General features: G+C 48.6%; 1 protein-coding gene across 4 annotated transcripts in view; it reads left to right on the top strand.

Moving 5' to 3' along the window:
- The window catches only part of LOC410563, a 68,429-nt gene that overhangs the window by 29,394 nt on the left and 15,605 nt on the right, over nt 1-23,430 (top strand). Inside the window, exons 1-3 of one of the 4 annotated variants that reach the window (XM_026445065.1) lie at nt 12,791-13,271; nt 14,947-15,017; nt 15,080-15,247. The exons of 2 other annotated variants lie outside the window; for them this stretch is intronic. In XM_026445065.1, coding sequence (XP_026300850.1) covers nt 15,205-15,247 — 43 coding nt within the window. In that variant the 5' untranslated portion in view covers nt 12,791-13,271; nt 14,947-15,017; nt 15,080-15,204. Of the gene's footprint in view, nt 1-12,790; nt 13,272-14,946; nt 15,018-15,079; nt 15,248-23,430 lie in introns of those variants that run through there. One more of the 4 variants, XM_026445066.1, reaches the window with a different exon arrangement.

The raw sequence follows: 23,430 nt of genomic DNA, 5'->3' as shown, positions 1-23,430 counted from the left end.
CCTTCTTTCTCTTTATCGTCCGCGCTCCTCTCGCGCCCGCGTTCGTCATTTCTCATTGATCGCTCTCCTTCTCTCGGCCCCTTTGTCATACCACCCTCTCGACCGTGTATACTCCCTCCACGGCTGTAACCACCGTACGTACGCGCCGCTACTTTTCATCTCGAGCCGCGCGTATTCCACGGTTTTGCGTCGTTTCGTCGGCCCCCCCCCCCCGTTCAGACGACGCAAGATTCATCGATCAGAGTTCAATGCCTTCCCTTGTTTCCGAACGGACCAATATTTCTAAACCCGTCCTCCTCTTTTGTCTCCTGTAACTCTTCATCTACGATCTCGAAAACAATCTCTCCCACCGCGAGTTTACCGAATTCCCAACTTTTTCTTCTCTATCTTTCCTTTATTTATCCGAAAGTAAAACCCTCTCATTTTCTTTTCTCTCTTTTTACCGTCTTTTTACCGTCTTTTCGATTTCGATACGCACCATTCGTTACTCGACATTAGATATTTTCCGTCGAGTTGATCGATACTTTCTCGGACGCTGGGGCCGGAAGGATCGACAGTCGCGAGTTGAAATTGACGTGGAAACTCTGTGTAGAGTCGTCGTTTTGCTCCCTCTTCCCAATCCCCGTCCCTGTCCCTTGGCTGCTAACTCGAAATATTCCGGTCGTAAACCGTGGCGATAGTCGCCGGGCCGCTTGGCGGCCCGAACGAAGAACAAAGGGATGCAGATTGGAGAGACGCGGATTAACAAGGATTAACGCTAATTGGGGAGCCGCCACTGGATCGTCGTCGTCGTCGTCGTCCTCGTTCCCTCGTCCTCCGTCTTCGTCGCCGCTAATGGTACACCCGTCCTCGGCTTTCCCTCCCCCCCCCTCAGCGTGCTTTCCATGCGCGCTCGTTCGAGAAACTTCCATGCACAGAACGCGCAGATTGACACTCTTTTTCCTATTCAAGAGCCATCACGATTATTCAAATCTCGTCCCACGAGTCGAGTCGTTCGGTTCACCGAAACGAGGAGAAGAGGGAGGGCCTCTCTCTCGATTCTCCTCCACCCGAGAATTCTCCTCTCGTTACGGCAAAATCAATTCGGCATCTCCGTTAATCGCCCCCTATCCCCCGAGGAATACAGCGTCTCGCGATTCACCGTTAAATCGAGATCCGATTACATTGGCGATGCCGAGCGCGGGACGAATTTTTACACGGTTGAAGGGATACCGAAGCGCGTGTATATATATATATATATACACATTCTTCTTCTTTCATTTTTCTTTTTCTCGCCGATCGGCTACCGTGTCACCACCGTTTCCATTATCTCGAACGGAAGGAAGAAAGGAAGGAAGGAGGAGCAAAGATTCCCATCTCGCGTACGTACGATGAACCGTATTACGCGCTTCGATACTTGGTATATTCGAATGTTTCCACTTTATCTTCCCCGCCATTCTTCCCTCCCGCTCTTTTGTCCGCGAGTTACGGGGGTCGAATCGGTATCGCGAAAACACCGACGAGGCCGATCGATAAAAACCGTGAAAAAAGAGGAAAGAAAAAGAGATGAAACGCGATATCGGCTTATCAATTGGATGGATAAAGGTATTTATCGTTTTTTTAAATTAAACTCGTTTCTTCCACGACGTTGAGATCCGATCGCGAAAGTTTCACGCGTCGACGCGCTACACGTTCAAATTGCAAATAGCGTCGGGTGGATTAAGATCGTCGACTTTGCCTCTCTCTCGGATGGTTATTTTCAAGATCTTTTTATCTCCGTTGTTCGTTGGAGATAAAAGGATAGAGAGAGAGAGGGAGGGAGAGGTTACGGTTTAACGGGAAACTACGAGGTTCTCGGTGAAAATGCAAAAGTCGGATCGATGATTGAGACGGGGATACCGAATATATGTACATACGTCTAGTGGCTGAAATAACCTCTCATTTGTTCCAAGCCTTGACTTCTTCTCTCTCTCGCTCCCTCTTTATTCTCGACTTTCTTCTCCTTCCCTGGCCCCGTTTCCGTCTCTATTCTCTCCCTCTCTCTTTCTCCGCCCTCCTTCAATCCCCAACCCGTTTATTCCGACAAAGAGCACGAGGGCACGGTCTTGGGTAGAATACCGTCGATTTCGCGAAATTCTTCGGAAAAATCTCCATAATTTCAGGAATTGCCTTTTGATGTTGGAGATGAAAGAGGCGGCCGCGACCGAGTGGTCTTCCGAATCGTTCCGCCTATTTCTCTATAAGTTTAGCTTCGTCCTCTCCTTCCTCTCCTCTTTTCTCTCGATTCTTCCCGATTCTTCTTCGGATTCGTCGAAATTGCGAACCTGCGAGGACGGACGATCGAAACGTCTCCGCCGCATTCCTCCCCGTTGCGAAAATTTCCCCGCCGTTCGAAATCTTCGAGCGAGAGAGGGAGAGGGAAGAAAAGTTGAATTCCGGGTGAATGGTAGACGAAAACGGTAGCACGAGGGGGGTAGGAAGCTGAAAAATAATCAGGAAAGGTCTAACTAAGGTCTGTAGCTGGAAGCGTAACGAATTCGCGGGGAGGAGAGGAGAGAAGAAAGAGCGGAGAAGAAACGGCGGCATTGTGGCAGTCGAAACTGGGAACGAGCGCAGCCAATGTGTGCGTGTGTGTGTGTGCGCGCGCCGCGTAAACTTGGGACGGAAAAAGATAACAAAGGGGAATGGCACAATGCGTATCGGAGCTTTCAGAGGCGGACACGCGCGGAAGACTGGAAGAAGGTGGTGGTGTTCGGGTTCCATTTACGTAGGCGAGCGAACGTGCAACCGTATCGTGACCGTAACAAACGAGGGAAGGAGTGTTTGTGAACGCTCGCGAATTGCCGCGCCATCCCGCTCGGCTTAATTTTGCCCTCAGCCCCTTGTAGTTATTCGAGTGCCGCCGCCACCGTCGCCACCGCCGCCTCCGCCGCCACTGTCTCGCGTGGGACAGTTGAATCGCTCCCGGGGATTCGCCATCTTTTGTCTTAGCACAATGCCGGCCCGAGCACAAAAGTGACTAAGTGCCCGTAATACTCGCCATTATATGCCTCCTACCGCCACTTTTCTCCGCGTTACGCGTCTCTCCCTCTCTCTATCTCTCTCCTTTTCTCGCGGAATCGCGCGAAGACCTCGCGTCTGATTGCCTTGGAACGCGTGTCGAAACGAATTCGTCCGAGGCCGATTCCCTCTTCCATCTTGAATCGTACGAAAAAAATGGCGATCGCTTTCCAATTCGAAAAGAAGAAAGCGTTTAGGGGTTTGGAAGAGAGTTTGGTTGGAAATGGTTCGATCCGTTTATTATTAGAGCGAGTGGCACAGCTGTGATTACGCACGTAAGTTGGTGGACGACTCGTGGCCAATTCGTATCCAGTCAGTGGATAAACTTATATTCGAGGGCTATCGCGATCGAGCAATCGATTCGGTACATATCCAAGTTTCGTAGCGAAATCGTTCGATATAGTACGCGGAACTTTTTTCCTCTCTCCTTTTATTTTTAAACGACAATTATCGATCCTCTCGATAAATTGCTCGCAATTTTATCGAGTCTAAGCGGTCTCGATGCGACGTACAAAGTGATGTATCACGTTGTTGAACGTCGGCGGGATAAAAATCTCGGGAAAAGTTTTCTCGTCGGGTGAGTACACGTGATTTCCGCGTAGTTCCCGTGAAAAGAAATACCGTTACTTCGTTACGAGGCAAAATAATGGTCGATCCGCGTAGTAAGTAAAATTGCGATTCGTTTCGGAAGAAAAGAAAACGCGATCTATAAATTGGATGGATACGAAATTATTCTTTTCCGAATCGCGACCTCGAAACGATTATTCTCGTTTTCCATCCGCGTTCGATTAACTCGAATTAAAGGAGGGGGAGGAGGCGATATTCCATCTTATCGGCCCTCGATTCTTTTCAAACTCTGCCCGGAGGCATAATTTTTCTTTCCTTTTTTCTTTCTTTTTTTTTTTTCCCCTCCTCCTTTTCGACCTTTTCGAGGAGGAACGCGTTTAGCTTTTACGTCACGTCATTCAATTTCCGGAATCGAACTCGAAAGTTATTAGGCGGTACGTGCTCGTCTCAATTAGGTATATTCGTACACGGCACGACGCGATCCAAAATTGTTTCTTCCCGCGTTATGCGAGGACAAACTTTTATTGGCCGGGTTCCTAGTTACCAGGAGAGAAAAGTTGCTTTCCGTTCGGGATAAGCTTTGGCGGCTGGTAAGCTTCGGTGCGTCGTTTCCCTCGCAAAAACAGTTTTGCTCGTTAACCATTACCGCGAAGCGATTTCAAGGATCGTCTAGCCTTTAATCGGATAATCTACGCCGAGCAAGATGACGATCCACGGAGTACCTTCCCCTCTCTCTCTCTCTCTTTCCATCCATCGTCGTCGCGTCCAGGAATCGGAGGGAAAAGTTGCAACGCGAGAAAACCTTTTCAACTTTTTATCAGGTTTTACAGCGGTTCTCGCTTCTTTCGTTTTTTAGCTTTTTCTCAATTTCGTTTGTATTCGACCAATATACGTGTATGTGTGTGTATATATATATATATATATATGCATTAATTGCGTTTACTTTTCACGTTTTCTCCTTTCCCGTGAAAAATGAAACGACTCTCGAAATGAAACGAAACGAACGACGTTTATCGAGGAGGAGGAGGACGAGTATGTATTAGATTCCGCGGCTCCCGAAATCATTCGAATTCATCCTGTCCGGGGCTATCTATCGATTTTATCGTAGGATGCGAGACAGCTTCTGGAAGAGATAAACGAAAGGGGAGGGGAAGAGAGTGGAAACGGAATAGGAGGAGGAGGAGGAAAGAGAAGATAGGGTGGGAAGGAAGGAAGGAAAAGTAGGCGGTAAGCGTTCGATTAGAGAGCGTCTGATCAGAGCTATTAATCTTCGATCTGTCCGATACTATGCCATGAATTATGCATCGGCCGGGTAGACGCATTGATTTCTCAGTCAGACAGGAAAATATTATTCGAATAATTCAAAGTAATGAGTCGAGGGTAAGCCTGATTCGAGCGGTTTTTCCAATTCCTCGTTGTCGTCGTCGTCGTCCCATCGTCGAACACGGTCAATCTTATCCGTTTTTAATCTATATTTGGGATAGATCGATGACGAGAGCAACTCGCTCTCCGATTTCTCGCTTCTTACTCGATTCGTTGCTTAGTTAGAATTTTAAAGATTTTATACATCGCTCGTTTCGCATCGATATCGACTCTCGAGATTGTCCCGTCGTTTCGAGGAGGATCAATGTCTCGGCAGATACGAAAAAACGGAGCAAATTCGTCGCGAAACAAAGGTGATCGGATCGAAAGTGCGAAAGAAGAGGGAACACGGTCAATTTTATTGATTTTTTTTAATCTATATTTGGGATATGAGAGACGAGAGATCGATAACGAGAACAACTCCGATTTCTCGCTTCTTACTCGAATCGTTGCTTAGTTAGAATTTTAAAGATTTTATACATCGCTCGTTTCGCATCGATATCGACTCCCGAGATTGTCCTGGCAGAAAAAACAGAGCAAACTCTGCGAAACGAATGTCGAAAGTGCAAAAGGAGAGGGAACAAAGAGAGGTCAATCTTATTGATTTTTTTTAATCTATATTTGGAATAGATCGATGACGAGAGCAACTCTCTCTCCGATTTCTTGGTCGAATCGTTGCTTACAATTTTAAATATTTTATATATCGCTCGTTTTGCATCGATATCGACTCTCGAGATTATTCTGGCAGAAAAAACGGAGCAAACTCTTTGCGAAACGAATGTCGGATCGAAAGTGCGAAAGGAGAGGGAACACGGTCAATCTTATTGATTTTTTTAATCTATATTTGGAATAGATCGATGACGAGAGCAACTCGCTCTCCGATTTCTTGGTCGAATCGTTGCTTAGTTGGAATTTTAAAGATTTTATACATCGCTCGTTTCGCATTGACTCTCGAGATTGTCCTGGTAGAAAAAACGGAGCAAACTCTTTGCGAAACGAATGTCGGATCGAAAGTGCGAAAGGAGAGGGAACACGGTCAATCTTATTGATTTTTTTTAATCTATATTTGGAATAGATCGATGACGAGAGCAATTCGCTCTCCGATTTCTTGGTCCAATCGTTGCTTAGTTACAATTTTAAATATTTTATACATCGCTCGTTTCGCATCGATATCGACTCTCGAGATTGTCCCGGCAGATACGAAAAAACGGAGAACTCGAAACGAAGGTGATCGGATCGAAAGTGCGAAAGGAAAGGAGTTGGAAGTGGATGGTAAGAAGAAGGATTCGCGTATCCGGATATCGCCGATAAATCGAGGAAACCCGTGGGGGGTTTCCAGGAGATTAACGGAGAAGTTTGTGTGCACGGGACACCACGAGAACACTTTTCTCTCTAATTCAATGGATAAGTTGGCTCGGACTCGCCGACTCGACTTCCGGTGTAGTTGGACGGATCTTGGTCAGCCAATTCCCGATTCATCCACCCGAATCTGTGCGAAACTTGGACAACGATTATTCCCTTCCCTTCTCCCCATCACACTTTTCGCACTCGATCCTACTTTTCCAAAACTTTACTCCACTTCGACTCATCCATCCATCCATGTCCAACACTTTGCACGCACACGTTCCAACGAAATTCCACATCCCTCGATTTCACGAATGTAATCGTGGAATAAAAAGGAATGTAATAACATTCGATTGCGTCGCCTGTTCCGTCACAATAGACAAGATGTTTGAATGAAGAATCGATCGGGAAGCGATAGTAGATAGCCAAGGGGAAGAAAGATGGGTCGTTAAATAATGCAAGATTGACCCGTTCGAGTTATAATCGCTAGCCGACATTTGCCCTGACGAAATTCTATTCCTGTCGCATCATCGGTGTACCGAAATATATATTTATCCAGGTCGAACACCCGCCCACCACCGCGATCGAACGAAGAGGAGCACGCTTTCCATTCCGATTCTCCTCTTTCCTTCCTTCTTTCTTTCTTTCCTCCTTCTGATGCTTGGCCTCACGCACGCGAAAACATAATCGTCGTAATTTATGTAAAGGGAGGGTGGGCGGAGGCGACGTTTAAAAAATTAAGCGGGCCGACGTGCATCCCTTTTTACGCGATTCTCCCCGTTTAGTTATCTCTACGACCAACTCCCAGAGAGGTAGTAGCGAGGTGGAACGCGGCATACGAAATAGGACGCGTGGCGGTGACCGACTTGAAAGCATCCTTCCCCAACTTTACTCGCCTGTATCTCTTCGTCCGCCCGGGATTAACAACGTAACAACGTATCACGAGGATTTGTTGTTATCGATACGCTCCAATTCGCTCGAATACGCACACGCGCACGCGTTTGCCCGAATATCTGCCGCACTTTTCCTTTCTTAAGAAGGAACGAAAACGCGATTGGCAACACGAATGCATACATTTCTTATCGTAAAGCGGATGTTTCGTAGGATTGTATGTGTGGCAAGATTTGAATTAAATATAAAAGAGAGTTTCTAAAATATTTTTAAAATATTGTTCAATAATGAAAACGCGTATCGTATAACGCTCCATTTTTACTAAACTCTCAACTGTTCTTTTTCCAGGCTTGTCAACAACTTAATGGCGGCAAATTCGAATCTTGCATTAATTTCGAGACACCCTTTATATATACACGCAATAAATCTGGTTTCCTTGGGAAAAGGACTGGCTCTGGGAGGGGAGAGGAGATGGAGCGGCTCGATACTCGGAGTCTCGTTTCGCTTGTTCCTCGTCCCTCCTTCGTTTTCGGGGATCTCGCGCTTTCCATAATATCGGAGCTCGAGAGGCGACCAGCGCCGGTAATCTCGTATCCGAACTTTCGCGACGAGGGCGCGAAACGTAACTCGTTAGAGAGGAGCGAGGCTGGAAAGAGGAGAGGAGGAAAAGAGAGACGAGAAGCGAAAAGGTTATATACGCGTGTGTAAAGCGTCGGATGATGACTTGCCGGGGATCATGGCCGGTCGTCACTGACGAGACAGAGAGAGAAAGGCAAGGCTCGTGTTTTACGAATATTTCGGAGGTAAAAAAAAAGGGAGAGAACAAATAATATATGTTCACAAGTATATATGTATATATATATCGCGGCCACGAAAGTATAAAACGAACGCGTCTATAAAGCGAGTTAATCCGAAAGTTTTAATAAACAAGCCGCGAGCTAACCGGGTTGTTTCGGAAGCGAGAGGAAAAAAAGGAGGGAGGACGCGCGAAATTGGGCGCGGCCAAACGAGTACGGCGCGGCGGCGGAAGACCGTGGCGCGGAGGATGTCGCGCGTACAAAGGGAAAGGGAACTTGGGATTGCGCGTCCTCGCGGCGAAAAGGGGGAAGGAAGGAAGGAAGCGCGGCGGTAGTCCGCAAATGATTTGCATAATTGATTAAAGACTCGTGGCGGTCGAGTATACGTTGCAGGGAACATTTCGGTGGAAATTGCACCTCGTATAAGTCATTAAGAAGAGGAGAGGGGGGTTACGAAACGGGTTCCAGTCGTCTTCCTTCTTAATCGGCTTTAAAACGGATCCCATAAATCTTTCTCTTCGGAAAAGTGATCACCACCGGATTAAACGAACCGGCTACGTACCTCGATAGAGCCACGAGTTTCGTTTAATCTCAAGATCGCCCCTCCCTTCTTCGAATTAGTCGGAATCCAATCGACGACACGTATCCCATCGTTTTTCTCCTCGTTTCAGAGAGAAAAAAAAGGGAAGGAAACGTGTTAAAAACACGCGTTAAATAGATTCCAAGCATCTCTCTCAAAAATCGACATGGTGTGCTAAATCGACTCGACCAGCTCAGCAGAGTAAAAGTAACTGCTTAATCTCCTCGAAACTTTGAATGTTTATTCCCTTGTTCGAGAAAAAGACTTTACTCGTGTTGCTTTATCCCGCCTATGGGCTGGATTAATATCTCTCTCTCTCGAAAAAGAAGAAGAAGAAGAAGAAACACTCGTGACGAGTGGACATCGCTTTCTCCTTCGCGAAAGAGTTCCTCTTCGGAACGGTTTCTCGCCGATTGCTCGATAGAGGGAGCACGAGCAGGGCCGACCTTGCACGTTTACCTGCCTAGGAGAGGAGACGATCGAGAACGTGGGACGTGGCAGTAGAGAGAACGTGCGGGGAACGTGCTAGGAAATATGTATGCGCGGGCCTGATACACCGCCGCATACGAGATGTACCGCGATAAAAAGTGCATTTTCGGCCTCCCCCGAGGATCGCCAGCCCCGACATTCCGTGAACCTTCGTTTTACCGTTAATTTTTATTCTCTTTTCCCTTCTTTCCTCCCCCACTTTTTTGTCCGCCTTTCCACCATTACTCTCTCCCCTTTACCGATCGATGTAAGCAGAATTTCGCGATCCAATTTGAAGGGGGGAAAACAGAAGATGGAAAGATTGGCGATATCGCGTAGGAGAGAATCGGCCACTTGTTGACAATTCGCACGAAACGATTAGCGCGGCTATAAATTAGCACCGGCACAGGATGGACCGATTAATCGAGAGGGGGAGGGACAGGTGGAGGGAATCGTGGGCGATAGCTGGGGCGCGCTACGCTGTAAATCAAGCGGCAAGTAGGAAGCAGGAATACAAGAGGAACGTTACCATGTATGTACGATTCTAGTCTCGATCCGCGTGCTTCGTGCGCCTCCTTCTCCCTCCCTCCCTCCAGAACTTCTGTCATTGTTCTCGAAACGAAGAACGAGAATGTACGAAACTTGTTGATATTCTCGCGTTTCGTATATACGTGTGCTCGATCACTTTCCTTATTTATTTAATATATATTTTATATATATATATATTTTGGAGAAAAAATAATTCGATTCTATCGAACTTGTTATTTTCCCTATTAATAAAAAGTGTGTCTGTCGATCGAGAGTAAGAGAGAGATATATTTTTTACCGAAAAAAACACGAGGATCGGAGTTATCTTAATTATTTTCTCTTCCTCCTAGGTTTCATCCTAGGAACGAGGGAAACGCAGCCGGCTCCCAAGAAAATTACAGGCAGCCTCGATAAATATTAACTCCGTAGCCTGGAAAGGTCGTGAAAGCTACACCCTCGAGTTCGGTCTCCGGTCGTCCCTTCGGTCTCTCCTCCCTCCCCCTCCCGACAGGTTACGTTTCAGACGGTCAGGTTGCTCGAGGTGGTGGTGCAACAGGGCTCGAGAGGACGAAGGGAAAGCGATAGGAAACGAGGGAAAGGAGTATTCGAGAAAGGAGGGAGGATGGTCGATACCATCTTCCGCCAGACGCAGAAACGTTTCTATTTATTCACGGTTAAGCAGCGCGAGAAACTTCGTCCACGTACGAGAAAGAGGAAAGAACGGAGAGATTCGAGTCGCCAATTAGGAAGGGGAGGGACCGCGTGTCGCGTTTCGATCCATTTAACTAGCAGTAGTTGGTTAGCGTAGCCCCAACTATGACCCGTTCCCGTCCAATCGATTCCACGGAATTGAAATTTATATCGGGCTACGGCTCGAATTCACGCATACCGGCCCGTTACATCGTCCTCTTTTGTCCCCCCGATCGGGTTTACAAAAGCGTGTGTACGCGTCGAAAGAATCGCGTTACACGCGACGCGTTACTCGCCTCGTCGCCCGATTATCATACATTTCTCGATATCGCGTTCGGTCAATTTGCGTATTCGGCGGCACGCGAGCGGGGGAGGGAATTGGAGTTCAACGTCCCCGGGAGAGCTTCTCGGAAGAAGTTTTTTACGCGTCTTAAATCACCCTCCTCGGCCCCGTTTTATGTTAATTTTATTTTTAACCGTTGATCGTTTCGTTAGCGGGGAACGCCTCCACGCGGAAAAAGATAAACGGGGCGATAAATTATTCATTCCGAGATAAGCGCGATTTTAAGAAAGAAGAACGATCCCCCTAGCCTGTCCTATTCTCTGGTTCTCGTAGGGAAGCAATATCTCGGAGTAATATCTCGATGGAAGGACGAGAACAAAACCGAAAAGAAGAGAGAGAGGAGAAGTGGACCATATTCGGACGAACCGCCAATAAGAAATACGAATTTGTCCGTCTCTCTCTCCGTCTCTGGATCGAGTATGGTATTCGAAACGACGTAATTTCCGAAGGTCCATCCCACCGTTCCCGCTCGCAGACTCGATCGTTTATCGCGCGCGCGTGGGTCGATTAACGAACGGATAATCGATTTACGCCAATTTCTAGTAGAAGCTGGCAAAGTACAACGTCTTTGATGGCGTAACCGCAAATCGTTGGCTCGGCCATATACGCGGTTTTCAGCGAAAACAATTTCGCTGTCTTCTCAATCCGTTGCAAACCGCAGCGGAATTTATCGTCTATATATATATTCTACGAACTGGGATTTCTACCGCAACTGTTTTCAAAGGAGTACCGCAACGGGCATAAAGGGAACGGAATTTCGACGTGTTTCCATTGCGTTTCTTCGCGTTTGTCCTATCCTCCTCCTCCCTCCTCTGTCGATGAATCTCCCTCCTAGATGAAACGAGGATTTTTCACATGGGCAGGGCAGAATATCTATCGATACTGGCGCGATAAACGCATTATCGCGCGTATTACTCGACTCTCTCTCTCTCTTTCCTCTTCTTGGCTCGATCCGTGTCTCGATTTTTACGTCCCCGAATCTGACGTAAAAGCGATATCGGGGGCCGAACTGCGGGGTGGAAAGAAGGAAAAAAAACGGTCGCGGGCCATCGAGAAAAAAGCGGCTCTCTCTCCGCTTTGATATCATCCCCGCTTTGAGGCACGATAGGTATATTCTTCCCTCCCCTCTTCGTCGTCGTCGGGACTACTCACCGCGTGTAGAACGCGCGCACGGTTTTAACAATTACCGTTATCGTTACCGTAACGAACGAAATTGGCTGTTGCGTCAGTTTCAGTTTGCGGAACAAAGCGAAATAAAGTAGCGGAGAGGCGGAGGAGGGGGATGAGAAGCACGAAGCCTAGCAGAGAGAGGCGGGAAAAAACGATTATCCCGTTAGGAGGAGGAAATTTTTATGCCTGCTGGATCTATCCACTACGCCGCGGCGGCCCCTCGGATCTCTCGTAACGCGTTCTCTTTCCTCCTCCTGAGAGAAGGGAAGGAAAGGAGGAGATCTCTCGCTCGATCGTCCAAAGAGGAGGAACACGAGCGGAACGGAACGGAACGGAACGGAACGGAACGGAACGGTGGAAAAGTTAATTTCCATCCTTTTTTCCATTTGCCAAGATTTCCCCGCGGCACGCGTTTACAAACGACCGAGCTTATTATCGCCTTTAAACTACTCCCTCCCAATTCATTCGTGCGCATCGGCTTTCCACCGGTTTCCAGCGGAACAACGGAATAATTGTTTCTCCCTTTCGCCTTTCGCCTCGCCACCATTCTTCCTCCCTCTCCCCCCGATTCCAGATTTCCCCTTCTCCCGTTTTCGTTCGATAAAATTTCGACGCGGAGTGTTTCTCTCGAATAACTTCGACAACTTTCGATTATTTTCAATTTGTCGGCACGCTGGAAACGCCGGATCGGAAATGGAACGCGTTAATCCAAACTCGCGGATACCAATAACAATCGGAGTGAAATTAACCGTTGTTGTTCCATATCGATCGGTGTATAGGCGCGAGGATTCGCGTAGGAGTGGGAGTTCGATATTGATAATCGCGAAACGTTGCGTTCGTGTCTATTAACGTTTGAAAAGCGACGCGCGGAGGAGGCGTGCGCGCGCGCGCGAGAGAGAGAGACGTATATCTCGAAAGTTTCTCTCCGGTGGCTCTCGAAGGGTTCGTTCGTTTATCGATAACGATTGGCGGGTAATCGATCGGCGGGGTGGAAAGGGCGAGAGTAATGGAAGATCGTGGACGTGGTCGGGGGAGGCAGGTTGGTGGCATCGTAGGTGGAGAGTCGCGTGCATTTCGCACCTGCTCGGCTCGCAACGCGCACGCGTCCAGGTATACGACGTAGCGGCGCGCACAGGCCTCGGCTGGCGCGACGTCGAGCTTTCGTAGTCGGCATCGGCCATCCGCGACGCCAACTTTCCCTCCGAGACGCTCCTCGTCGCGCCTCCTCCTCTTTCTCCAACCAAACGCTTTCGCTCGCCCCGTAAACGTAAACGTTCGCGACGAATTTTCGAATTTTCGCGGCCGCCTCCTCCTCCTCCCCCGCCGCGATCCATGTTTCCCCCTCGCCTCCCTCCGCCCCCCCTTCTCGACCGATCGATCGATCTCACCGGATCCGGACGCTGGCTCGCGAAAGGACGACGAACCGTGTGCACGACGACTCGATGAACCGGAACCGGTCTTGGCAGGAATAGCCGCTAACGGCGGCGTTGCGGTAAGCCGCTCTTAATCCCGTATCGAAGATCGCCGTTTAATTCCTCCGAGAACTTGGGAATTCGATTAAACCACGCCGGGGAAAATCTCCACTGGTCTGATCGCTTAGAAGAGAGAGAGAGAGAGAGAGAGTGTAGAAGGAATATTGGGATTCGTGGGGGAGGGAGGGATGCATCGATCCATCGATCGAGCGCGATACGCGGAAGCGCGAAAAGGGAAAGGAAATCGGGCTGGCGAGAGAAATCGATCGCGTCGGTGCAATTATGTCAACAAATAAACGGAAGCCCAGGTATTATACCCCATCACGCTCCACCCCTTCTTTGAATGGATCCGAAAGGCAATAGTCTCGGTCGAATCAATACGCATTCGCGTCATGCGATTGGAAACGGGAGTGAAGTTGAGGGGAGAAGGTGGGGAAGGGAAAGAGAATCGAAACATCGTGGTGTGTGCGTGTGCCCTCTTGGACCTCGACGCTTGCCACGTGTCACCACGTCGGAAAAACAAAGGATCGGTCGAGAGAGAGAGAGAGAGGGAGAGAGTGTCGTCATGGTTGGCGGTAAACATTGGCCAGCGTCGAGTTAATAATTCGAACGTTGGAGGCCAATCGAAACGGAACAGTTCGAGGGGACGAATTTTCCACGAGTCGCCGAAATCGTGTGAATTCGCTCTTCGATTCGCGTATCGTCGCCTCGAACGTAAATTCCGTTCCGATTCCCAGAGAAGTGCAACTCCTCGATCTTTGGACGAAAGAAGAAGAGGAAGAAGAGGAAGAAGTGAAAGAAGAAGGATCGATTCTCGTGCACGAACACGCGTGCTCGCTCCGCGAAGGACACACGTGCGCGTTCCGCGGTCGAACGAAGGAAACTCGCCGCTTTGGGCGAGATTGCAACAAGTTGCATTTAAAAGCCGTACCTTCCGTACGCCGGCATACTTTCGTTTTTCTCTTTCCACTCGCTCCACCTTTCCCTCTCTCCCTCTCTCTCTCTCTTTCTCTCTCTCTTAACTTCTCGCCTTCTCTCCTATTCGTTCGCCGCTGTTCAAACGCTATGAAAATAAATATCGCGTTTTTTTTTTCAAACTTCGTTTCTCAGACGATTCTCGTTTCGCGCGATTGTCGAGGATTAATCGTTACGACCAATCTCCCCGCGGATAAATCCTCCTTCTCCTTCTTCGAGGAGCTTTCTCTCTCGAGTAGGTCCGATTCTCGAGATTTTCTACCACCGTTTTCCGCTACTTTTCGTCTACGTTGCGATCGTCGGCCGTGATTCCGGCGAAAATTAGACGGCCATCCTCTTAAAACGTGGGGAGGAGCTGTCCCTGTGCCAAACTATCGGCCGCCACGTTATCGGGGCGGGAGATCGGGATGACGCTGCGCTGCTCAAAAATCGCGGAAACTTGGAAATCTCCGCGAGAAGTGTTTAACTCGAGACACAGCTCCGAGACTTTTAAATCTGCGAGACACGCTTATAAAGAGAGAGAGAGAGACTCGTGGAAGAAGACCCTCTTTCCCCACCGAGGAAGGGTCGACAACTCGACGTGTCGTCTCTCCCTCGACGCGTCACACTCGTCCCGCTAAAATAAACGCCGTATCCATCCTTTCGTTCCCCCTCTTCTTCGGACAGCTTGTTAGTTATTATTATAGTCGGACGATTCGAGACCTGGTGGATTGTTTTCAGGGACGGGGTGGTGGAGGGGTTAGTTTCCTCAGAGACGAGGGGAAAGAAAGAAAGAAAAACTGCGCTCGATGGTACGAATTCGTTTCTTGAAATCGTAATCGGTTCGATCGAAAATATACACAATATTGCGTAGATCGTGGATCGCGACCATCGAAGAAGAAGGTGGAATACGACGACCGGGAAAAATAGGGGAACGAATTATCCTGGATAGACGAAAGTGGAGGCACGGGATCCACGATCGTGGGCCAACCAACGACGATGGATCTTACGCTGCTCTTCATCCTCGCCGTGCTCCAAGAGGGTGAGTCTCTTTCTCGCAATTTCAATTCTCCACGCTTCGAATCGTGCCATTGCCCCTCCCTGTACACTTCGTTCGTTCGCTCTCGAATTTATCTTTCGTTTTTGCGGGCGAGGAACGGTGTTACGCGACGTGAGAAAAGCAGCCGACTTTTGCTTTTGTCCACGAGGCGGAGAATGCGAGTTTAAAAAAATGACACTTTTTCTCTAATTACGTTCCGTTCCGTTTCTTTTACGTTGTCGCTGCTCTTTCAAGGGGAACCCTCGTGCACGGACCTCGTGCACGGGGAGAGAAGAAGCAAGAGAGAGAGAGAGAGAGAGAGAGAGAGGGAAGGGGAAAAGGAAAGGGAAGAGGAAGAGGAAGAGGAAAGGGAAAAGAGCGGCGAGTAAGAGAGGGGTCGAGAGATGGCTTGGAATTTATGACGTTCCGGTGCACGAGCCCGACGAAGGAGCGAGAAAGAGGAAAGGACGGAGGAAAACGAGGAAATAAAGGGTGGTTGGGTGGAAAAATAAAAATAGAGATGTATATACGGTTGTAAAAAATGTATATTGTCTACGCAATGCGAAGAAGAAGATAATAATTAAAACGAGCCCGCTGGATTGCCGGTTAACTCGTATAATTACGATTTAGAGGCAGCGAAAAAAAAAGAAAGAAAGAAAGAAAGAAAGTAGAGAATGGAGGCTCGAATTAGGGGAAGAAAAAACAAGGAACGGTTATATATATATATATATACAGAATGGGGAGGAATTGGAATATGAAATTTTCATACTGTAAACACAGCGATAAGATGATCCGTGGAAGAGAATGGATTGGCATAAATAAATAAAACGTGCATCGAGCTTTGTACGGAGATATGGGAAACCCCCTCGAGCTTTTGGAAGATAGGGGATGGAAATCGACGAGTTAATTGCAAAGTCGTAGGTGGAAACTCGGTCACGCGCGTCTGCGTTCATAAATTATCCGTATTATGGCACAGCAGACGATCCTCTCCCTCTCCCTCTCTCGCTCTCTCGTTTATCGCGACACTTTGGGTTACAACGCGGCGAGACGATTACGCTCGCTTTTATAACGGGATAATATCGACTGTAAATATTTCTTCGCCGCTCGATTCGCGGTCGCGTTCGACAACACGATCCGGTTAAACGAAGCGTCCAGTTGTTGCACGAGGAAACTCGTAATTTTGATTTTCGCTCGTCGAATCGAATTTCTCGATAGATAGATAATTTTTGAAAGAGGGTTCGAAGGAAAAAACGAGGGAAGAGGGGAGAAAGAAACGATTCTTCCCTTTCGACGAAAGCTGCGATCGATCGTTATCCGAATTGTTACGAATCGAGTGGCGCCCGAGCTGTGACCTATCGATCGTTATGCAGCGCAAAACTGTGAAAAACGATGTTTGATGTTTGCCGTGACGAGACGAGACGAGATCGGAGCAGACGGGGATGGGAGCAGGTGACGGGGCAGGAAAAGTGATCGACGCGTGTAATGGAGACAAATTGAAAGGAGGGAAAAAGTTTGCGTCCGTGTGTTCGAAAAGAGTTCCATCCATCGATTATTATCGGAAGAAAGGAAGAAAGAACGAATAAATATCCCGGTCCAAATCCCGATATTCGAACGGAAAAAACGAGCGTTCCTCCTCTGGACGGGTAAACGGTTGAGCGTTATATCGCTTCTTTGGTCGCGAGTTGTTCCCCCAGAGTCCACCCCTCCCCCTGCCCTGATGAAGATAAAACGGGATAATTATAGAGCCTATCGGGGATCGTGGCGCGGCTAAATTTCGTCGAGACACGCGAGATCGTCAAAAGAGGGTTGGCAATAAAGGGAAACCGGGCTTAAGTAAAAACGAGAGAGAGAGAGGGAGGGAAAGAAAAAAAAAGGGGGAAAAAAAGTAGCAAAGAGGGAATAAACTTGGCGCTAGGGAAGTGAAAAAGGGTTGGGGGTGGCGAGAGGAAGGGAATTGCCGAGAACGGGATGTCATTAATTTTTCATACAGACTTGGCACATCTGCGTTCGGTCGGCTGCGCTCTGCAACCCCGCTAATTATTTCTGGCTCATCATTTTTCCTCCTCGTTTCCTCCGTCTAACTTGCCCTCTTGCGGTTTCTCTTCCTCACCTTCTCTCGAAATATCAGAGCGCAACGCTCTCTTCCTCCTTCCCCTACCTCGATACAAACCGTATTCTCCTTTGATAAATGCATCCGCGGTATCGTCTTCGAGCCTTCTTCCTCCTCCTCGTCGTTGTCGTTTCCTCCTCCTCCTCCTCGTCGTTCTAGTTCTCGTCGACGACTCATTCTCCATTGAAGATGGAAATGCGCGCTTATTGACGGATCGTTATTTCACAACAGTATCGTAATTGACCATCTTCAACCACGTCTCTCGCGACTCGACTCGAAACGACCCGCTTCCTTCCTCCTATACTACAGCCTTCCAGTTATGCATCCGAAAGAACAATCGAAAACGTGGAACGAATTACTACTTCTAATCGATCTTCTACGAGCTCTCTTGCTACACGCGCTCAATCGCTCGTAATAACATTCCCCTCCCTTTTACAGCTCTTCCCCTGTTATCCCTCGCTGAAAGACACTCTTCGATGCTTCTTCTCGCGAATTCCCCACTTCGAGAATCGAATATCGGGTTTTATCCCTCCGATAAAGATTAATCATGAAGCATGGAGCAACGATTGTCGTCCTGCACTGCGGATACCACAACGCGCGATACGTTCTCGTTGATTATCCCCTCGGTTCGTTAATTAGAACGGCGCGTATATTGTGTATACGTTTTCGTTAGCGAAATCCGATGCACGTTTTATATCCTCGATTACTTAGCCGGACACCTGCCTAGCCGTTGCTTCCTCGCGCGTAATTCGACTCCCTTTCCGCTCGAACGAGCGCGTCGCGTCCTCCTCGATAAAAAGCGACTCGAGCGAAAGGAGAGATGCGAAAGGAGGGGGGGGATCGGAACGAACGAACGTTAGTCGCCTCGATATCGCGATTATTTTTATATCCATTGTCCCGGAAACGCGTAATTAGCCGTGCATATGACGGTCGGCCCGTCGTGCCTTTGCACCGCGCGCGAAATCGATATGGTGCTAATTTACCAACCGAATTCGAATGATTGCCGTTGCATTAAATATTCACGTTGCAATCGCCGCACACCGTTTCGGGACGCGTTCGTGCGGTAGTAATTTTCAATTGCAGGCTAAACGAAATATCGTAGCCGCCCGTTGTCGCCCGAAACAAACGTTAACTCGCTCGGGTTTAAACCCCGGCGACGAATTTAAAGGCGCGTGTAATGGAATTGGTCGGGGAAAGGATCGTTATCGCCTCGCCACGATTTATCGCCACCTCGAAAAGAAAACGGGTGGCCTTCGTTTTTTTATCTTTCAACGAATTATCACGCGTGTTATTATACATCGGAAGAAACGTTTTCGTAACGAAGATTTCTTTCTCATTAACATTGGGGCTAACGAGGGGCCGTTAAAAGATCCGTTGAGGGGTCCCTTTCTCCTGTGGCGATTCGAAACGCTGAAATGCGTGGAGAGAGGGTGTCAGTCGTCGATTCGGTCTTAAGCTCGAACGAGGATGTAATTAAAGAGGAGGAGGAGGAGGAGGAGGGTGGATGCGAAGCCCAACGTCGACTCGGACCGGCAGCGACTCGACACACGACGCAGTCGCGAAATTACGGCGAATAAAATTTAACGAAGTGTATGGCACGTGTACGCCGCGAACCACGATTCGCGCACGCGCTTAATTAAGTTCACTCGTCGCCCCTGTTAACTTGATCCGACGCGATCCAGGCCCGTCGAGGTATGTAAATCGAGTTCCCCGGCCAGTTCCTCTCTCGGATCCTCTAATTTTCCACGCGCGCCTACCCTCCCCCTGTTGGCTAGCTGGAAAAAGAAGCGAGAACGAGGGGGAATAAGGGGAAAAAAGGAAGGAAGGAAGGAAGGAAGGAAGGAACGATCGATGATATATCGGTGGGAGAGATCCATCGGTCTCTCAAATTTCTCCGTCTCTCTTTCGATAAATTCGATTTAGACGGTATAGAATCGATCGATGAAATTCAACGAGACGGTCTCGCGTCGAAACGAATCCATTTTCGTACCCCGGTCGCGGGAAATTCGACGAACGATCGATACCTGTTCTCTCTCCTCTCCGAGAGGGGAGAAAAATCGGGCAAACGAAAAAAATGGTAAATTCGTCCCGCACCCCGTTAATTTATATCCACCCGCAACGGGCGACAACTTTATCCTCCTCGCCACTTTGATTTTTTCGTTTTATTCCGGGCGAATCCGTCAGAGATCACCGGTAATTTAGAACGCAAACTCATTAAATCGTCCGCTTCGTATTTTCCTCGCTATATATATATACGGTGTGTGTGTATATATACGGGTTGTATATATTTCTAATTAATTCGTCTCCTTTTATTTTTCTTTTCTCTCTAACCTTCCCCCCGTTGCCGTGGAATTACGCTTTTCGCTCTTTCTCTCTGTCTCTGTCTCTCTTTTCTTCTCCTCGAAAACGCGCTCGAAGAGAAATAAGAAGAAAGCAAAAGAGGAGAAGAAATTAGTTGGACGAATTATTTCCGTTCTATTCTCGAGAGCATTTACATTAGGTTGGGAAATTGGAAAAATGTTATCTCCCGCGAGCAATGGTGTCTTCGAATTCTCATTCCGTTTCCACTTCTCCTCCTCCTGTGGAGAAGTTTCCGCCTCTCTCTCTCGGGCCGAGCATGCACGGGCGCGTAACCTGGGCGGAAAATACGTATCGAAAATACGGGGTGGCCGCGGGAGCACGGAGGAGCGCGAAGGAATATCGAATTTTCCCGTATGGGTCGGTCCTCTCCCCCGTTAAACCACTTTGGGCGCAACAGATATCGCGAGGACGGGTCGGAAACGATGATAAAACAATTTTTCGAAATTCAATGGAAAAACGTTGGCGTGTGAAATCGCGCGTGGCCGTCCCGTAGGGCCAGCCTTAATTCGGCTTAATTCGTCGATAAAACGATTGGTGCCGGTGCTCCGCGCCACGCCGCACCGCCGCCGCGTCCAATCGTTAACGCCCGCCCCCCCCCCCTGCCCCCGCTTCGATTCCGATCGATCCCTCCTCCTCGAATCCCTTTTTCCTCGGCCTTCCACCGCTTTGATTCGCGCCGATCCTCCCCCTCGCCACCGTCTCGCCGCTGCCTCGTTAAGCGATTCCACGCCAATTCCATCGTCCGTCCACGTCCTCGCAAATTAAAAAAAAATAAAATAAATTTTCGCCGATAACGATCCGCTTTCCGCGATCCCCGCGACAAGACGCGAGGGAAACAAAAGTTGCTCCGTGAATCAGGCATCGACGATAAGATGCCTTTAACGATAACGTGGCGACAGAGATCCTTTCTTCCGATGCTTTTCGGATATTTTTATTCCTTCGAGCGAGAGAGTTTTCTTAGAATTTCGACCGATTTCGAGAAATCGATGGGAAATTGGTCTCGCGAATTACGAATGGAACGTCTTTAAAGTTGGAAAAGACGCATCGTCGACGAACAATGGGACGTCGCGTCACGAAGGGGCGCCTACCACCACCATCCGAAAAGTTGCGATCGAAGAGAGCTGGCTGGTGTCCAAAGCGATTTCGAATTCCGCGTCGAATCCGTCCGAGTCCATCGGAGATCGAGCCATGCGTCGAACCCGCTTTCTTCGGTAATTCGTTCGAACCAGCTCCACTTCGTTTATATATATATATATATATATATAAAATATATACATATACATATATAAATACGTACAAGTCGCGACGTATGAGACGAAAGGTCCAATTCGATCGCCAGACTTTTCAACGCGGAGCGAAATCCTGCTCGTTGACCGACGATGAATACGAGTAGCGGCGAGGCAAGATAAATACTACTTGGAAACTGCGTCGGTGCATCGGCGGCGGTAGTAGCAGCGGTCGAGGAGAATTAAACCTTGGACGCAAATGTTCCGCTATTCATTGCGCGCGATACGATTTTGAGACGCGTCGCTGGAATATCGCGAGGGCCTCTGTGTGCACACTCGTGTGCTCGAAAACACCGGACCGCCGACGATTCTAAATGGAAATTTCTGCCCGACCTACGTAATCGGCAACTAACAGCGCACCCCTTCCCTCGCCTTTCATTAAACATTCAAATACGGAACGGAATGGGCGAGCAACGTTAGCACCGCTATCCTTTCCGTGGCCCGACCGGCCGATAAATCGCCACCGATAAACCGATAAATTTTAAAGATTCCCGAATTTCCGTGGAAACGAAACTCTCGACTCTTCGAGAGAGGATATTCTCCTCGTGTTTGCTAATTTTGCAACGATATCGTTATCGCCGTTCTCGTCGAGTTTCCACGTGGAACGAAAGGATTCGCTTTTCGTTTCCCGCTCTCATCGCGAAAGCGTGCACGGCCATTCGTCTCCTCTGCGCGCCAGCTACACCAAGCTATTATCGTATCATGGCAAATGGAAGGGTTACCGAACCGCCAACAACCCCCCTCGAGGCGCATCGAGCCGCGCGTGCAACGTCGTCTCTCGATAAATATCCCAATGATCGATTTTAATCGGGCCCTGGCTATCCTTTTCTTTCGGGTATCGCAAATCTCTCGAAACTTTTCGCACCACGCAAAACGAGAAAACTTTCCCCTCTTCTTTCTTTATCCTTTCTTTATCATCTCGCTCTTCTATTTATATCCCCTATTATATCCACGAAAGCGTTTTCTAATCGTCCCTCCGACGATACATCTCGATTTTCTCTCCTTTCTTCCCAATTTTATCGAAAAAATTCGTGTTCGCCGCGAAATTTCTCTCTCTCCCCTTTTCTTTTTCTCTCTCTCTCTCTGTTCTTTGGCGGATGGATGACGGTGATAATTAATCGCAAAGCTTGCCACTTGGTCGCTCTCGTGGCTGCGATCGCTAATATTCGAAAAATCGAGATGGTTCGCTCTCCTCGAGTCCTCGAGAGGCCCAGTCGTCGAGCTCGAACGTTTTCCGCCCGAAAAAAAGTGGCGCATGACGCGACACGCGCCCCGGCGCCTTCACAGGGGATAATAATTAATATTAATGTCGCGTTTCCAGCATGCGTTTCAGCTGAGTCAGCCGACGCCGCGTACAGACCCGCCGCCGCGCTCCTCTTTTCGTTTTCTCTTCCTCTCCCCTCCCTCCCTCCCTTCCCCTTTGCCCAGGGGAATCGATCAAAGCGTACAACACGCGAGAAACCACCAACGTCCACCTTCCTTCCTTCCTTCCTTCCTTCCTTCCTTCCTTCCTTTCCTTTCCTTCTCCTCCTCCTCTTCCTTTCCCCTCGAAACACGCCATCTCCGATCTGTACGCGCGAGCTTTTTACGCGCCTCGCCGCCTCCGCGTGAGCAAGGGGGAAAATGTGCCTCGCGAGCACATTACGCGGGACGCGTTCGACCCGCCCTCAATTGTAGGGTGACGCGCGGTCACGCCATAAGCCGAAAACCGCCCTTATATTCCACCTATTTTCTGTTTGCGGGGCCGGCGAGGCTCGTAAAGACAAAAATCGGGGCTCTTATCGCGTTGGATAAATTTATCGCCTCGGAACTCGGTGTAACGTAGCCTCGAACGTAAGGGAAACGGAGCCGAAACCAGAAAGATACTGCTCGACGAGGGGGATATATATATATATATATATATATATATCTCGCGAACTGGATTGTCCGGCCCGAGGCTATCCTGCCAGATATATCCTGCCCCGCTTATTTCTCGACAACGATATCATCCGTCCATCTACCGGTAACGCTTACTCACGCACGATGCCCGATCACGCTTCAACGAATCGCCATCGTTGCGTTGTTCGTCACGCTGGCGACGGCGAGTCTCCAAGTAGAATTCAAATACGAGTCGATGGAACTCTCTCGAAGGAGGTGAGTCTGTTCGAATATCAGTTATTTCACGCGAAAATCGTGTATATATCTTCTGTTGTGTTAAAACGATGAATCGTCGAAAAGAAGAGAGTTGACGAGGAGGATCATTGAAAGGCGAATTCAAGTCTCTTCGATTTCGAATACTTTGTTTCACGAAAAATTTTACGTATGCATCCCTTTGCGTTAAAACGATGAATCGTCCAAGCTCAAAATATGATCGGAAAAGGAACGAAAAGGAGAGGGTTGGAAATATCATGGAAGATCGTTGAAAGGCGAATCAAAATCCAGATCTGTTC

The sequence above is a fragment of the Apis mellifera genome, linkage group LG14 (genome assembly GCF_003254395.2).
Source record: "Apis mellifera strain DH4 linkage group LG14, Amel_HAv3.1, whole genome shotgun sequence".
Lineage (NCBI taxonomy): Eukaryota > Metazoa > Arthropoda > Insecta > Hymenoptera > Apidae > Apis > Apis mellifera.
Note: the sequence above shows the minus strand (reverse complement) of the source record. Positions and strands in the feature narration are given on the sequence as shown.